At 36.1% G+C, this 18,854-nt stretch overlaps 1 protein-coding gene across 1 annotated transcript in view; it reads left to right on the top strand.

Moving 5' to 3' along the window:
• Positions 1-18,854, top strand: part of AGBL1 (AGBL carboxypeptidase 1) — a 910,143-nt gene that overhangs the window by 848,669 nt on the left and 42,620 nt on the right. Inside the window, exon 22 of the mRNA XM_020963428.2 lies at positions 12,849-13,131. Coding sequence (XP_020819087.2) covers positions 12,849-13,131 — 283 coding nt within the window. The remainder of the gene's footprint in view (positions 1-12,848; positions 13,132-18,854) is intronic.

Raw genomic sequence — 18,854 nt, 5'->3', positions numbered from 1 at the left:
CATAGTTTTTTCCCCTTTTCATACATTTTTTTATTCTTACTTCTGTTAGCCTAATAAGAATTCTCACCTCAGTTTCCCTTGATTATTTTGTTCACTCTTGATTATTCTTGCTTATTCTCTTTATCCAAAGCACTTAAGAGAGGGAATAAGTTACTCTTCTTAAAGTATTTGTTACCCTGTCAACCCGTCTGCCCCAAATTCATTAAATGTTTTCAATACAGCTCTCCTTGTGGTGGCAAAGAACTGGGAATTGTAGGGATGTCCTGCAAATGTGTCAGTTGGGGAATAGCTGAACAAGTTGTGATGTATGATTGTGATGGAATGCTACTTGTGCTATAAGAAATGATGATCTCAGTGATCTTAGAAAAACAGACAGACTTGCACGAAATAATGAAGAGTGAAAAGAACAGAACCAAGAGAACACTGTATACAATAACAGCAATATTGTTTTGAGAACAACTTTGAGTGACTAGAGTCACTCAAGTGACTTTGAGTGCAGCCCTTTGAATCCAAACTTCACAGAAAAAATCCCCTTAATAAAAGGATTTATTCTGTAAAATTTGTACTCAGGCAAAAGGCCACCAAGGACCTAGAAGGCCACATGTGGCCCTGAGGCCACAGGTTCTCCACCCCTGGACTAGAGGAAGAAAAAAGGAAAATAAAATAGCATTATAACTTTGTTATAAATTTAAAAGAAACAATAAGTAGTAAATAACAGATTTTCAGTTCCGTGTACAATCATCTTTTTTGTATTCTACTATATTATAGAAATTCTTATTTTATTTCTTATATTCAGAATAAAATAAATGAAATTTTTACAAAATGTTATACATAACCTAGAGGAGTATTCCCTTGCAGACCACATTTTGACTTAGAAAACTATAAATTTGCATTATCTATGTTGTGCTGCATTTGTATTTATTTTGTTAAGGCTTTTTTTTTTTTTTTTGCTGGCCTCAGGCTAAAAGTTGGAGACCTCTGGCCTAGAGCATAAAGTCCAAATTTTTCAGCCTAGGATTCAAGTCTCTCCATGATATACTGGTCCCAACCTACCTATATGAATCTCCAATGTTGGTACTGGTATTTTTTATTATGTCCTAAGAATTGTTTTTCATTCTTTGAATTCCTTCAAGAAACCATTATGATGTTAAGTACATAATAGTCACTCAAATAGTCATTGACTTTACTATAAAATAGTATATTGGCTTTACATGGTGTTATAAATGTAATAATGAGTACCTGGGATTCACCCTTATAATTTCATACTCTAGGTCTTTATTTTTATAGAAATGCAGTAAGCTATTCAAAAGATAGAGACCATTTAATGCTTTGGGACCAGAAAAGAGAATTCATGCACCCCCCTTTTACAACTACATTGAGACCACGCCTTATTAGGCCTTTAACAGAACGACTATTAATTGTCACTCTGGAAACCTGGGGTCCTAAAAAGGAAAGCAAGCATATCATTTCAGCAAGAAGAAAATTAATAAGTGATCTTTTGATTTATTTCCAATAGTGACATGTAACCACGCTGCTGATTACCCATTTTCAGTGTTTAGGAAGAAGCAGGTGGATAAAGAGCACTTTCTGATTTATGAAGTGCTTGCATTCTATAAATCATGGGGAAATCCCTAACACGCCACTGATCTTAATTGGTAACAGCCTAAGTGGATAGTGATTAGTAAGTCTTTAGGAAAGAAGGTGCTTCATTAAAATGAGAGAGATACAGAAGACACTGATTGTAAAAGTCTCCAGCTGTAAACTTCCATCTTTAAAAATATACCCCCAAACCTCACCTGCTAGTCCTGTGATAACCCAAAGAACCACTGAATCTCAAGCATTGGAAAGGACCTTAAATGCCATTTAGGCTACCCCCTGCTTACCTGAACAAGAAATACCAGACACATGATGGTTATTCAATTATTGCTTGAGGACCTCCATTGAAGGCTTATCCTCTCCTTCCTAAGGTAGATCATGCCACTTTTGGATAACTCTCTTGCTGGGAAGGTTTTCCTAGTTATCAAGGTAACTTTGCTTCAATGCAGCTCCCTCCTCAAGCTCCTGTTTTGCCTGGGGGTCCAAGTAAAGTAAGCCCCATTCAGTTCCAAAGTGAAAACTCTTCAAGCACTTGAATAATAATAATAGCTAGTACTTGAAGATCACAGTCCTGCTGAGCCTGATTGATAAAAATGTTAAATACCTTGAAGTCAAGTAGAGATTCCTTGGGATTTCCATTAGAGACCTCCTTTTAAGCTGACATTGAACCATTAATGAACACTTTATATTCTAGACAGTCAATAATTTCTGAATCCACCAAATTGTATAAGTGCCTTGCCTACAAGCCAGGCAGTCTTATGTGATGGATAGAAAGCCCACCAGGAAGATCCTGGTTCAAGTCTGGTTTCTGGCACATACTGACCTTTTCACCCTGGACAAGTCATTTAGCCTCCCATGTAAGTACTCTAGGCAACTAAGACTACAGAAAATTCTCTGAACCTGGGTTGCTTCATCAGAGTTCCCTACTCCAGTGAAATCAAAGGCATAGTCTCTATTCCCATGTAGTTAATATTATTGTTCTAGAATTTTGCTTATAATACAAGTCATGTTTACTGGCCTATAATTTACATTCTACATTCTCTTCCCCCTCTTTGAAAAATAGGAAAAAAAAAACAGAACTCTGTACACTCTTTTCCCATTCACCATGATCTTTTAAAGTTTGCCAATGATGAATCAAACAATCACATTAGAATCATTTGATCATGCGTTTTTCTGGACTCTAGGTTGAACTACATCTGGACTTGATATCTTGAATTTATCATGGTCAAGTAGGTTTGCTCATATTATATCATTCCTTATGTCAGATATCAGCTCTTTCCAAGCTGTCTTTTTCCCCTTTTTAATTCATGTATCTTCTCTTTTACAGAAAAAAAATTCACAAATAAAATGAATTGAACAGCTCTATCTTCTCTTGATAACTTATTATCAATTATGTCATCTCTCCCATGTAATAATCCTATCCTTTCTTTCCTCTTTCCCCCCTCAATATAGCTAACAACAAATACAAACCCTTTTTCTGTTTTTAGTTTTTCTCCTTAGTCTCTGCTTGTTCTGAATTTTTGAACTTCTGACACTCTTCTTACAAAACCATGCCACAATCATATCAGGTTTCTACTATCTTCCCTTGCTTCTATATTCTATTGATACCTTTTAAAAATAGAAAGCACTTGATAATTCCCCTCTACCTGCATTGGTTTCTTTAGACAACTCACCTTTTTTCTTTATTGTTTGGTTGTTTCAATTATGTCTGACCCTTCATGACCCCTTTGAGGTTTTTTGTCAAAGATACTGACGTGATTTGCCATTTCCTTCTCTGCCTCATTTTACAGATTAGGAAACTGAGGCAAGCAGGGTTAAATGACTTCCCAGGGTCACACAGTTAATAAGTGTTTGAGGCCAGATATGAACTCAGAAAGATGAGTCTTCCTGAGTCCAGGCCCACTACTCTATATACTGTATCACTCATCTGCCCTTTTTTCTTTTTATAAGAATTGTTTACTTATTTTGTCTTTCAAGTTTCATTTCTAGTAGTTGGAGGTGTTCCCTAACTCATAAAATTAATTTCCCAGACAAGACCATATCAAGTTTAAGGTATTGTTTTATTCCACTTCCATTAAAACCATGCCTTGAAAGAGTACTTCTATTTGTTTACCTGTACTAATCACTCAGAGGACACTATTAACTCAAAGCAAAGGCATAATAAAACAGGTAAGAAAAAGGAGTGACAAAATATTTCTACCATAAAACTTGGTAACATCTTTCCACATAATAAGTATATCTTAATGTATCTTCTCAATATACTATCCAATGCTATACAACCCCTTTTTTAAAACAAACGATTCTGTTAATTTAATGCAACCATATTTATTGTGGAGGGCAAATTTGCCTCTTTGAATTAGTATCTCTACTTTAGTCATCTGGTTACACATGCTTTGTAGATTTCTATATGGGCATCTGAGGCTATAGTTGTTTTGTCTTGTTTTGTTTTCCCCTCCGTTCTTGGATGTTGTCTCCTGTTATTTTCTATGTATCTCTACTACTCTGTTTCCTACGGTGAAGCCAATCTCTCTTACATAGATATTATACCAAGATATGTTTAGGCATTTTTCTCCTACTTTCTTTACAATGTAAGGATTTTTTTTTTGGATAATTTCACAACACACTAGGGAAGCACTCTTATTAATTACTTTTGGGTATACCCCATACCTGGTCTACATCCTTCTATTTCTCTATATTGTGTTGTGATAAAGTAATCTAAATTTAATCTCAATCCAATTTATGAAGTAAACAGTGGTTTAGGAAGCCCATCAACTTTCAGTGTTCTTCTTTACCCACTGTTCTTTTCTAAAATCTTCCTTTTTCTTTAGAAATTGTTTCTTTGTGCTAGCCAAGTCTGTTATTGATAGAAAGAATGAAGATGCCATTAATTTTTCTAAAATCTTCAGTTTCTTGTGCAAAACTTCCAAATCTATAGTAATGATTTCTTGATTCCTGGCAATATCACTTGAATCACCAAAAGTGCGTAGTAATCCTCCAGCTTGATAATCTTGAGGTGTTTTCTGTAATGCCCTAGAAGTATGCCTTGCAAAGGTAACAGACCTCTCTAAGACAGTTATCACATTAACAAATAACTGCCTCAGTACCACTTCTTAAGGGTCACTAACCAGCAGCCTATCATTTCTCATCTCTCCCTCCTTCATGGAGTACCTGTCGACTATGAAGAGGGAGCTAAGTAGAGATCAGTCCCTGTTGAATCCAATGAGAATTTTTTAAATGTCTACTGTAAACAGGGTACTGGGCTAACATTTTGGCTGTAAAGACAACATGAAAAATCTCCCTTCCTCCAAGGTGCATATATTCTCTTTTGGGTGTACAGCTTATCCCCAAACCCTTAGTTGTTTGGGCTACAACTAGGTATACTCATGCTACTTAAAGATAAGTATACAGTAGATAAATACATACACAAATGCTTGAGGATAGAGATAGCATTAACAAGTCCCAAGCAATTCATCCTCATAGATGAATCATTTTTGTTTGTATAGTGCCCTATAATTCTCTATACATAGGTGAATGGTGTCTAAGTGATTTTCAAAGGAAAATTATGTAGAGGCTTTCAGTCAATCCCATGGAAGTTGTATCTTAAATTTTCCATCTAATTGTTGAAAATATGATCAAGATGCAGGGGTTCTTAACCAGGGGGTCTGTAATTTAAATGTATAGATACAGATAGATAGATAGATAGCTATTTCAATATAATTTATTTTATAACTATTTAATTTGATTTTACTTATTTAGAAACATTATTTTGAGAAAGAGCCCATAAACTTCCAACTGACAAAAGAATAAAAGTTAAGAACCCATGGTGTAGAGCCAAGGTTCAAAAACACTCCTGCTGGCAGATTGCAGTGCAAGTGTAGAGATTAAAATGTAATTTAGAAATAGTTAACAAAATAAATAGAAATACAATAAATTATAAATTTCATTTAAAAACTAAGTCAGTATGCATCCTGCAGGACTCATTATGATGGCTTAGTGTCCACCTTTCAATTTGAGATTGACACCACTGGTGTAGAAGATCATCACTCAGAGGCCAAAATCAGATGAGTGTCTGCTTCATATTTGTGTGAGATCTAAAATCTGCAAATCCACATGGCCATGAGACAATGAGGATCATTTGGGCTGATCACAGAATTACAAGAAATAGGAGTTGGAAGGGACTTCAGTCATTAACCACTCCTTTCTGTACCTGATGAAAAATCTTTTCCACCACAAACACAGTAAGTCATCATCTCACTCCCTTCAGAAGCAACCCATTCCATTTTGGAGTAGATCTAATTGTTAAGTGTGTGTGTGGGGGGGGGGTCAGAATTGTTGATGTTGCTTTTTCTTACCACAAACCTAAATTTACCTCTATAACTTCTGATCATTTTTCCTCGCACTGTCATCTGGTACAAAGAAGAACAAATACTTAAAGATAGCTAACATGTCTCCTTTTCAATTTTCTCTCCCTCAAGCTAAAAATTCCTATTTCCTTCCACTGCTCCTCATAAAACATGAACTCTTTAGTCTCTTGGCTGTTCTTCTCTGGATACTCTTTAGCCCATTGGTATTCTTCCTAAAAGTTGGTTCCCAAAACTAACCACAATGCTTCAGAAGGGGTCTGACCAAAGCAGAGGGTATTGAAGTTGTCATTCCCCTTTTTTTCAATGTAGTCCAAGACCTCATTAGCGTGTTTGGCTGCCATCTCGCTCTCTTTGTATCGAGTTTTCAGTAAACCGATCTTCTGGATCATATTTTCAGGAAAACTGCTAGTAAATCTTGTTTTCTGGGGGCAACGAGGTGGCCCAGTGGATAGAGCACTGGCCCTAGATTCAGGAGGACCTGCGTTCAAATTCAGCCTCAGATGCATAACACTTACTAGCTGTGTGACCCTGGGCAAGTCACTTAACCCCATTGCCTAGACCCTCCCAAAAAAAAAATCTTGTTTTCCCTATATTGCATCTGTGAGAAGGATTCTTTTTAGATACAAAATTAAGAACTTAGATTTTATAGCCATTAAGTTTCATCTTATTAGTTTTGGCTCAACATCAACTTCATTTTGAGTTTGTTATATGTCATCCAATATGTTGACTATTCCTCTTAGTGTTGGGTTACCTACAAATCTGGTAATCATATTATCTATGTGGTTATGTAAGTCAATGACAGAAGTATTAAAAAGCATTGGGCCAACCACAGATGTGACAGACCCTTCAATAGACACCTTCTACTTTGACATTGAATTAATGGCTACTTTTTAATTCTAGTCAGACAACCAATTCTGAATTCATTTAATTTTACCATGACATAGCTCATATCTCTACATTTTGTCCAGAAGAATAATAGAAGTGTCTACTGCGTAGTGTATACTGACAGTGGTCTTTGTTTTGTTTTGCTTTGTCTTGTTATTGTTTTGAGCCATATCATGATGGATTTAATTTTTTAAATGTTTTTCACTTAATAGTATTTTTCCAATTACATGTAAAGATAGTTTTCAACATTCATTTCTGTAAGATTTTGAATTCCAATTTTTTTCTCCCATCCCTTCCCTCTCTGCTCCTGAAAAGAGCAGACAATCTGATATAGGATATATATGTACAATCATATTAAACATATTTCCACATTAGTTATGTTATAAATGAAGAATCAGAACAAAAGGGAAAAACCATGAGAAAAAAACAAACAAAGTGAAAATAGCATGCTTTGATCTGCATTCAGATTCCGTAGTTCTTTCTCTGGATATGGATAGCATTTTCCATCATGAATCATTTGGAATTGTCTTGGATCATTGCATGGCAGAGGAGAGCTAACTCTATCATAGATGATCATACACAATGTTGCTGTTACTGTGTACAGTGTTCTCTGTTTCTTGCTCAGTTCACTCAGCATCAGTTCATATAAGTCTTTTCAGGTTTTCCTGAAATGTACTTGTTCATCATTTCTTATAGAACAATAGTATTCCACTGCATTCATATACCAAACTTGTTCAGCCATTCCCCAATTGATGGGCATCCCCTCAATTTCAATTCTTTGCTACCATCAAAAGAACTGCTATAAATATTTTTGTGATCTCTTTGGGATACAGAACTAGTAGTGGTATTGCTGGATCAAAGAGTGTGCACATTTTAAGTGTCCTTTGGGCATAGTTCCAAATTACTCTCCATAATGGTTGGATCAGTTCACAACTCCACCAACTATGCATTAATATTTCAATTTACTCATGGTTTTTGACCTTTTGTTCTTCCAGGTGAATTTTATTATTATTTTTCTATCTATATAAAATAATTTTTGGTAGTTTGGTACAGCACTGAATAAGTAAATTGATTTAGGTAGAATTATCATTTTTATTATATTAGCTCAGCCTATCCATAAGCAATTAACATATTTTAATTGTTTAGATCTGACTTCATTTGTGTGAAAAGTGTTTTATAATTTGTGTTCATATAGTTCCTGAGTTTCTCTTGGCAGTAGACTCCCAAATGTTTAATATTGTCTACAGTTATTTTAAATGAAATTTCTCTTTCAATCTCTGGCTGCTAGGCTTTATGGGTAATACATAGAAGTGCTTATGCTTTATGTGGGTTTATTTTATTTCCTGCAAGTTTGCTTAAGTTGTTAATTATTTCAAGTAGCTTTTTAGTTGATTCTCTAGGATTATCTAAGTGTACCATCATATCATCTGAAAAGAGTGATAGTTTTGTTTCCTCGTTGCCTGTTCTAATTTCTTCAACTTCTTTTCCTTTTCTTATAGCTAAATATGACATTTCTAGTACAATATTCAATAATAGTGATAATGGGCATCCTTGTTTCAACTCTGATCTTATTGGGAACACTTCTAGCTTATACCCATTACATATGATGCTTGCTGATGATTTTAGATAGATACCGCATATCATTTTAAAGAAAATACTATTTATTCCTATGATCTCTAGTGTTTTTCATAGGAATGAGTATCATATTTTGTTAAAAGCTTTTTCTGCATCTACTGAGACAATCATATGATTTCTGTTGGTTTTATTATTGATATGGTCAATTTTGCTGATAGTTTTCCTAATACTGAATCAGGCCTGCATTCCTGGTATAAATCCCACCTGATTATAATATGTTATCCTTGTTGTAAATTACTGTAACCTATTTGCTAATATTTTATTTAAACACTTTGCGTCAATATCCATTAGGGAAGTTGGTTTATAAATTTATTTCTCTGTTTAGGATCTTCCTGGTTTAGGTATTAGCACCATATTTGTGTCATAAGATGAATTTGGCAGGACACTTTCTTCACCTATTTTTCCAAATAGTTTACATAATATTGAAATTAGTTGTTCTTTAAATGTCAGATGTAATTCACTTGTAAATGAATTTGGCCTTGGATTTTTTTTCTTAGGGTGTTCCTTGATGGCTCCTTTAATTTCTTTTTCTAAAATGAAGCTATTTAAGTATTTTATTTTCTCTTTTGTTAACTAACACAATTTGTATTTTTGTAGATATTCATCCATTTAACTCAGATTTTCAGATTTCTTGGCGTACAGTTGGGCAAAATAATTTATAATAATTGCTTTAATTTCCTCTTCATTGGTGGTGAATTCATCCTTTCCATTTTTGACCCTGGTATTTTGCTTTTCTTTCTCTCTTTTAAGTAAGTTAACAAAAGGTTTATCTATTTTATTGGTTTTTTTTCCATAAAACTTGCTCTTAGTTTTATTTATTTGTTCAATAGTTTTCTTAATTTGAAATTTATTAATCTCTCCTTTGATTTTCAGAATTTCTAACTTGGTATTCAATTGGTGATTTTAATTTGTTCTTTTCCTGGGTTTTTTTATCTCTTAGTTCTTTTTTTTTTTAATATCATCACATGAAAGTCAACTTATACCCATACCTTCTCTGTGTGTGGAGTATATATATACTTGTAACTGCCCTAATAAAGATACAGTTCTCAAGAGTTACATTTATCATCTTCCTGTGTGGGGATGTAAGCCATTTCATCTCATTTGATAACATGCTTTTCCCCCCTCCCCCCGTTTACCTTTTTATCCTTCTCTTGAGTTTTATATTTGAAGATTGAATTTCCTGTTCAGCCCTGGTATCTCCATCAGGAAAGTTTGATAGTCCCGTATTTCATTGGAATCTTTTCCCCAAGAAAGATTACACTCAGTTTTGCTGGGTAGTTGATTCTTGATGTAATCCAAGCTTCTTTGCCTTTAAGAATATTGAATTCCAAGCCCTCTGATCATTTAAGGTAGATGCTGCTAAGTTCCGTGTAATTCTGAGTGTGACTCCATGATACTTGAATTGTTTCTTTCTAGCTCTGTGCAGTATTTTCTCCTTTGCTATAATATTCCTTGGAGTTCTAATTTTGGGATCTCTTTCTGGAGGTGATTGGTAGATTTTTCCATGATAATTTTATCCTTTTTTTTTTGACCATCGTTTTCAGGTAGTCCAATCATTCTTAAATTTTTTCTCCTGGATCTATTTTTCAGGTCAGTTTTTTCTCCCCAATGAGTTATTTTATATTTTCTTCTATTTTTTTCAACGTTTTCATTTTGTTGGACTGATTCTTCATGTCTCAAAGAATCATTAGCTTCTGCTTGCCCAATTCTAATTTTTAAGGAATTATTCTCTTTAGTAGGCTTTTGTACCTCCTTTCCCACTTGGCCAATTCTGCTTTTAAAGGAGTTGTTTACTTCAATGGAATTCCTCCCCCACCCCAATTTGGCTAATTGTATTTCTTAAGGAGTCTTTTTTTTCAGTCAATTTTTGTGCTTTCTTTTCCAAGTTGTTTACTCTTTTTTTCATAATTCTCTATAACTCTCATTTCTTTTCTGAATTTTTCTTCTACCTCACTTAATTTTTAAAATCCTTTTTGAGCTTTTCCAAGAAGACTTTTTGGGCTTGAGATCAATTCATATTCCCCTTTGAGGCTTCACATGTAGGCATTTTGACATGATTGTCCTTCTGAGTTTTTGTTTTGATCTTCCCTGTCACCATAGTAGCTGTCTTTGGTCAAGGCTCTTTTTTGTGTTTTGTTCATTTTTAAAAGTTGAGCTCTGATCCTGGGGCACTGGGGTAACTGTCCCAAGTTTCTTGTGCTGAAAGCCAGGGGCCTTCTCACTGGATTTCCATGCTATATCCTCAGGTACTGGTGTCTTGCTAACTGTGCTAGGGTGGCCTGAACTAGTCACATCTAGTGTGCCAGGGCTCTGAGGCTGGCAGTTTGCCTTCTGTACTTGGGCTGGAGGACTCACAGCTGGCCTGCTGTGTCACCAGCCTGTTGAGTCAGGACAGAGCAACCTAGGTTACTGATCTGTGCTGTGCCTAAGAGCCTCCTACTGGCTTGCCCAGATGCCATCTATGCTGGCTTCATTCCCTTTTTGCCCAAGTAAGACAGACCTTTCTTGAAGTCCTTATAAGTTATCTTATGCTGGAAAGTTGTATTACTCCATCTTTTTGTGAGTTCTGTTGCTCCATAATCTGTTTAGAGGTTTGATTTAATGTTGTTTTCAAAGAAAACTGGGGAGAGCTCGGGCAACTTCCTGGCTTCTCATTACCATCTTCCTGACTTAGTTTTAAAAATGAAATATTACCTATGTTTTATTATATTTCTATTTATTTTGTTAACTTATTTGTCAATTACATTTTAATCTGTGTACTTCCACTATCAGTCCACTTTATCAAATGCTTTGCTAAAATACCAATAAATTATAACTCTGGTGCTCTTCCTTTTAACCACTTTAACTTGTCAAAAACTGTTAAAAATAAAATAAAATTATTCTGCCTTGATTTGTTTTTGATGAAGTCATGTGGGATCTTCATAACCTCTGCTTCCATTTTGAGAGGTTTACTAACCAAATCTCATAGCATATTCTAGAATTTTGATAAGATTTGATGTCATAATCATATAATCATAGCTTATAGAGTGCATTCTTTTCTCTTTTATGAAAATTAAGGCATTTGTTCTCCAATTTGGTAATATGTCTCCCTGTTTCCACAGGTTCTAAAATGTCACTAAGGATAATACTCTAATCAAATGCAACCATTTGTTTAGTATCCAAGGATATAATTCTTCCTAACCTAGTGACTCAAATTTATTAATAAAATTGCTTAGATGTAAAATTGGTTGAATTTTTGCCAAAATGTGTGGTGTATCAGGTATAAGATTTTTTGGGCTAGGAAGAAGTGATAAATATAAATTTTATTGGCAACAAAGAAGTATGCATCACCTTTTTTTGTAAGCTGTCCCCTTTACCTGGCATTCACTCCTTTGCTTCCATTTCTCAGGATTCCATGTTCTATGCCCAGTATTACCAGCCTCTTGTGTGTAGTACAGTGAAAAAGGCCTTGAATAAGGATTAGGAGGAGCTGAGTCCCAATCACACAACTGATACTCAACACTTATTACAGTGCCTGGCACATAGTAGGTGCTTAATAAATGTCTGATGACTAGCACTGGCTATGTGACCTTATAATGCTCTACAAAATGAGGGGTTTGGATTGTATAGCCCCTGAGGTTCCAACTAGCTTTAGATCTATAATCCTAGTATTATTTTCTGTATTGTTTTTATGTCCTCAGTGTCTAGTACAGGGGTGGGGAACTTCTAGCTTTGAGGCCACATGTGGCCCTTTAGGTCTTCAAGTGCAGTCCTTTGACTGAATCCAATCTTCACAGAATAAACATTTTTAATAAAAGGATTTGTTCTGTAAAACTTCAACTTAGTCAAAAGGCCACACCCAAGGACCTTGAAAGCCACACATTCCCCACCATTGGACTGGTACATAGCCTTAAACATAGTAGGTTATTAATAAATGCTTCTTGGGTTTTATAAGATTGACAACTGGTAAGTTTGTATTCTCTGCTAACACAATGACAGATAGACCTTGTGAGGACCTAGGAGTTTAAGTAGATTGCATTCATTTCTTTTGGTGCATTAGGAACAATTAGAATTATAATCTAGGTTCTTATTTGATTCACTAGAAAGCATTTCTTTTGGATAACATTCTCTCTGTGTGTCTGTCTCCCTCCCTCCCTTTGTCTCTCTCTCTCTCTCTCTCTCTCTCTCTTCTCTCTCTCTCTCTCTCTCTCTCTCTCTCTCTCTCTCTCTCTCTCTCTCTCTCTCTCTCTCTATCTGTCTCTCTGTTTCTCTGTGACTCTCTGTCTCTGTTTCTCTGGGGTTTTTTTGTCTCTTTGTGTCTCTGTTGTATTCTTGTCTATTTCTTCACCACCTCCTATTTGTTCTTGGTTGAACCTGTGGCAGGAGCAGCAGTGGCAAGAGCAGTGGTAGCAGCAGCACTGACATGGAACTGGATGACGAGCCTCCTTGCATGGAAGAGATTGATTATAGTACAGACTGCTCCTCAGATGAAGAAACTGACATCCATGAACTTGATCAACAGATTCAAGAGATGGCCTTGGTAGAAGCTGTAGGAGATGAGGAAGAGAAAAATGGCATAGATAACAGGTCACTTAGTACCTCTGAGCTTTATGTTTCCAAACACTGGACAAGAAAAAGCAGAAATTCCCCTCAATCATCAGAGTCAACTGAGGTATCATCAAGGGGAAAAATATAGGTCAATAGTAGCACTGCATGGACAGTAATCAAGTGTTTCCTAGGTGCCACTTTGATTCTAGATGTACTTCCAGTTTAACCATGCAAATAGACACACACACACACACACACACACACACACACACAGGCACACACAGGCACACACACACATACACATAATCACATATACACATATATCAAATTTATCCATTTTTTTCAGAACCCAAAGATGTCATTCTTCTTGACCTAGTGACTTGAACTTGAGATTTTGCTTAGATTCAAAATGAGTTTAGTTTTGCGATTATATATATACATTTATATGTAGATACATATACATACATATATGTTTATACATATACATGCACATATGTATATACATATATGTATGTGTGTATATGTATGTACATATGTATACAGAAACACACGCACATTTGCAGATGGCAGCAAGAAAACTCTGTAAGACCCCAAGCTTCCTGAATGGCAAGGTCATGCTTCACTAGTTGGCTGACCAGAGCATTTCCTTTGTGCAAGACAATCATACATACATACATACATACATACATACATACATACATACATATACACACATACACATACATGCAGTAGTATGTAGTTCTATATAATTTTAAAAGTGACAATGGGGCCTTGGAACTCCTTAAAGAATTTGCTATTCTGGCCTAGAAATTTATTTTTCAGGTAGCCATGAATTTCTTAAATTCTTCCTCAGTCTATATCTAAAGTAGCAGAAGCATGGGGATGTCTAAAAATGAGCTTTTTTTTCTGACTTTATCAACCATAATTCTAAGAAAGTTTGAATGAAGCCCTCAAAACTACCCTGTATTAGATTATTAAGTATTACATACGTTCTGAAGTCTTTTGTTCCTTTTTTCCTTCATAACTTCTGCTATCCACAACAAAGATTATCAGCCACTTAAACACTGCAACACATCTGCTACAGTCTTTGGCCAATGGTTTTGAAGATGCCCCAACTAGAAATGTATTTAATTATTCCTCCCATTTTCCATAGCCCTTCTTTAAAAAAATTGGAAAGTGCAGAATTCCATAGAAAGACTGTAGGTAGGACTATGTCTTCAAACATTGTTCATTGTCCATTTTTGCCTCTTTCTTTTAAGTCATCCTTTTCTCAGAAATGAGTTCCAAAAGGAAACCCAAAAATAGTTAAGGGGCACATTAAAAACAGAAGGAACAGGTTATGCTTGTTATTCTTTCCATCATTGTTACTAATTGACTGAGTGATGGCATTACTTAATTATTTAGCTATCTAGTCTACTATTGATTAGCTACTCAGCCATACAGTGACATAGCATAAGAATCCACTTCAGTCACCAATTAGGAATTCATGGAATGAAAGTTGACACATAGTGCCACACAGCTGGCGATGGACTATGATTTGATTGATCAACAGAACCATTTTGCTGCCAATTATTTCTTTACTAATAACCATATGTAGCTTCCCAAAATTTTCATGTGACTCTTTTATCTTAGGGAGATGGAAGTCTCAGTAAAGTTAAAGGGGCTATGAGGGGTAGAACTAAACTGCCATAATCCATTTAATACCTGAGCCCAATTAATATCTCTTATGTAATTCTAATGACTTAGGGCTCTAGGGAAAGGTATTGAAGGTATACAGGCTTTACAAGGGGAAACAGGTAAAGTGAAGATTGAAATATTGAGAATTGACCTAGAGGTAATATTTGGGGAGCATAGTGAATACAAGGAACCATCTGATAGCATTGGGCAGATGGCAGCAAGAGGACTCTGAGGGAATAGAGTTGGAGATCTCTAACCTCCCAAATGGCAAGGTGACACTTCCCTAGTTAGCTGACTAGACCATTTCCTATTTGGGAAGACAATTCACTAAATTCAGTAACTTAATACAAACAGGTGAATTCCAGATCCTTAGAAATAGCTGTCTAGTGAACTCAGAAAGCTTTTTTCCTAGCCAAACCACTATGGTGAATTGGTCTGGAAGGCATGCTTTGTGGATCTCATAACCAAATGAAATCACTCAAGAACGCCAGGAAGCCTGAGACAGTAATGAGACACAGATGTGGTTTAAAAAAAAATTCAAAGAAAGTTACTAGCTTTGGACAAATTTTTATCAGTGTATGTATAAGGTTCTTATTTCATATTTCTTGTCTCTTGATTGAGTGTTTTAAGTGAAATGAATAACATTTCCCTCAAAATTAGTATGTTTTATGATGTAGAACGATTGTCCAGAAGGCAGGTTATATCTTAGTCTCAAGATTGGGGGTACTACTTAATGGTGTGCTGGTAAATGTTTAACAACCAGCTCTCTAGGGGGAGGAAAAACATGTGCATGATGCACTTTAAGTTTAATCTGATTTTTAAAATTTTTCTTCATCACTTTTCAAAGTCTAGACTATCAATATAACAAGAAGTCTGGCCATGATTTGTAGTATTTTCTAATTTCTGAGCCGTAAGTACTCCTTCTGAAAATTCAACAATCTGCTCTCATGACCAACTTAAAATCTGCTCAAGCATATTCCTGGCTCTACCTTTATATACTGCTTGCCCTATTCCTCACATTCAGATCAGCTAGTCAATGAGAAAATAGAGAACCATGAATCCTGTGAGGTTCTGCTTCTTCCAAAGGCTGGACTGGTGGTCTTGATTCCTAGACCCTAGAATCACAGTATTTCCCTGGAATCTCAAGACCCTGTTTAGCAATCTTCTTGTTTCTAATTCTAGAATTTGTAGTGAAGAAAATTGTTTTGAGTTCACTCAATAGGTAACTGGAACAAGTGCAACTGTAGTTTCTCATACTAACCATTAACTCCCAGTTTGTTGTGGGTTTAATAGGCAAATAGAATGGCCTTACATTTTCTGAGTTGTGGAAATGGTGAAATAAATTAAGAAAAATAAAGAAAACAGTCTGTAGACTTTATAGAAAGTGATTGTATCATTTTCCAGTTGAAAGTGAATTCTAGTTCATTTTATTTTTGGCATCATTTTCATGTAAAAAAGTTTTATTAATGCCCCTTGTTTTATGCCATGATCACTTTCCAAAATTCCTCAAAACTACTATATCTTCAACAGTGACACCAAGAAAAATATCACCATCACCACAGAAATGTTCACTTTCACACGGTACAGATGAATGTTTTTTTTTTTTTAAATAATGATGGTAACTTTGGTAGTCCTCCACTTCTCTAAGTCCTATAGTTGAGGATAAGGATTCCCTCTTCTCACCATATGCCATTGTGCTTTTAGGGGGAAAAAAGTTTTGGGATCACAAAAGAGATCTCAAAATAACCAGCTTACTAAATTAAAGATTTTAGGACAGATTGCCACATCTATTATATCAGATCACTTTCTGGGGTGGAGGTAGATTTTACCATATATAGTTTCCATTTTATCATTTAAAAACTGGAAAGCTCAGAAGAGCCGCTGTCCATTGTAGGGAGATTATCCTGCCCCATGAAACAAGCACTATTCCTTCTTATACTTTTGTTGTACTGAGAAATCAGCGAGCGAGACCCAGACGTAATTTAAGATGTGGATTTATTAGTGCGCGGCTGCCAGAGGTATGCACATCCAAATCAAGCAGCCCCGATCAGGGGTCGAGCTAGGGTTTATATGGAAAAGAGCATGGGAAAGAAATGCCAGGAACACTGATGAGGTAATCCAAAGGTGCAGGTGTGTTTGGGGGCTATGCCTGGGAAAGCACAGGGAGTATACTGGACAGGGAGGGGGATGGATCTTTGGAGTCTGGCAGGAGGAAGAGTCCTTGGGCTGGTCAAGGACACCCCTCTCCCTCTGTCTTGATGAGAGAATGCTCTGCAACAAGGGAAAGCTGTCTCACAACACAGGAACTTACTGAGGAATTGGGAGGCTTCCAGAGACATGATCTGAGGGCTGGGGCCTGAGCAGCCCAGCTCTGTGTAGCTGTACCAGGGAGAGAGATAAGGGTCATGCTGAGGCCCATGCATGAATAACTGCTAGGCACAGTGTCCTTGGGCTGGGGAATGGTTGTTAGAGACAGTGTTTCTGAGACTAGGGGGAAATCGGGGCACAAGCACAAGCACCCAAGCACCCCATTATTACGGGTAAGAGATCACACAAATCAGACCAGGTGTCCTGGTCTCTGGTATAAACATAATTATCTAAAGCAATTATATTGCAAGCTTTCTTATCCATTTGTGTTGGAGGTACGGGCTATGCTGAGCTATGCAAGATTACATTTCACTATTGTTTAGATTTAGGAGGAAAGAGGTCTGGGGCAAGATTAAGCACCAACTTTTGCTTTCCATGGCTTAAAGGTCCCTACTACCTAAATGGCAAAATAATGTTCTGCATTATACTTTGATGACAAAAAGATATGCTGTATGGCAGAGAAAAATGCTTGAATTCAGGGTAGAAGGCAGACTCTCTGGGTCATGAGAAGAGTGATCCTAGTTTTGTGAAAGCTCAACAGCATACTCCAATGCTCTTTCTCTCACCTGACTGCTGGCACTGCTACAAAGAGACAAATGGACAATAACCCAGTGCTCAGCACAATAGCTTTTTGGACTGAGCTAATTCATTAGCTATGAAGAAAATTATCTTTTATAGAAATTTCCTATTTTTTTTTACTTTATAGTTTTGCTGGATGCACATATCACTCATTTCTGAGAAAAAGATGACTTAAAAGAAAGAGGCAAAAATGGAAAAGTTTAGAGATAAAAATGGATTGCATTAGAGACTTTCAAAGGGAAATGATAAATAGATATCATTGTAGGTAACTTAAAATCATTCAAAATACACTGTGATAAAAGATAGTTGAAATTGAGTATGCTGTAATCACTCTTACCTCATCCCTCTGTCTTCCTCTGAAAGAGGCCCAACACTTGAAGTAAAAGAATAATAAAGAGAATAAGCATAGAGTTAAGAAATGGATGTCATCCTGTGATGTCCTGCATCATGTCCCTACTAAGTAGACTCTAAAGCAGGTAGAAAGAAGCCAGGGAATAGGCCATCAGAGCTTAAGGGTGAGGCCTTTCTTTTAGTATTAAAAATTGACTGTTTCTACCAGGCCTTGAACTTTAGCCTTAATCAGATCCTAAAATGAAATTGATACTCCCCTTTCCCCTTTCCTTTTTCATTTGAGAGAAAGCATGGTCTGGTATGGTATGTGCCTCTATTTATATCTCCAGTGCTTGGAACGGTGCCTGGTACATAGTAGGTGCCTAATAAATGTTTATTTGTTGATTGATTGAATGCCTTAAGCTCATTCTTGAAGATCAACTGGATTAGCCACTTGTATATCTAATATACATTAAGTCAATAAACACTTATTAAGCACCTATTGTGTGTGAGGCACCATATTAAGTGTGGATGATACAAGACAAAAGACTATTTTTTTCTTACAAGGAGCCCCTAGTATAAAAATCAAGCAGCCATTCAGAATATGAATGTTGCTTGCTTTAGTGACAGTAACATAGATTAAGCAATTGGACAGACCAGTATACATTGCAGGGGAATGCAACAACTAAACAAATAAGATATGTATTGACATTTGGCTGGAATGCAGTGTGTATAAATGGGAGCAAAGTGCCATAAACCTGGAAATATGGGCTACTACCAGATTATGAAGAGCTTTAAATGCAAAGCCAAGCATTTGGAATTTTATTCTAGACTCTTGCAGGACCTAGAGGAAATAGGGAGGAGAATGAGGGAACAATAATACAGAACTTGTTT

Source organism: Phascolarctos cinereus, unplaced genomic scaffold (genome assembly GCF_003287225.1).
Source record: "Phascolarctos cinereus isolate Bilbo 61053 unplaced genomic scaffold, phaCin_HiC Scaffold_3;HRSCAF=262, whole genome shotgun sequence".
Lineage (NCBI taxonomy): Eukaryota > Metazoa > Chordata > Mammalia > Diprotodontia > Phascolarctidae > Phascolarctos > Phascolarctos cinereus.
This window is presented reverse-complemented; position numbering and strand designations above follow the sequence as displayed.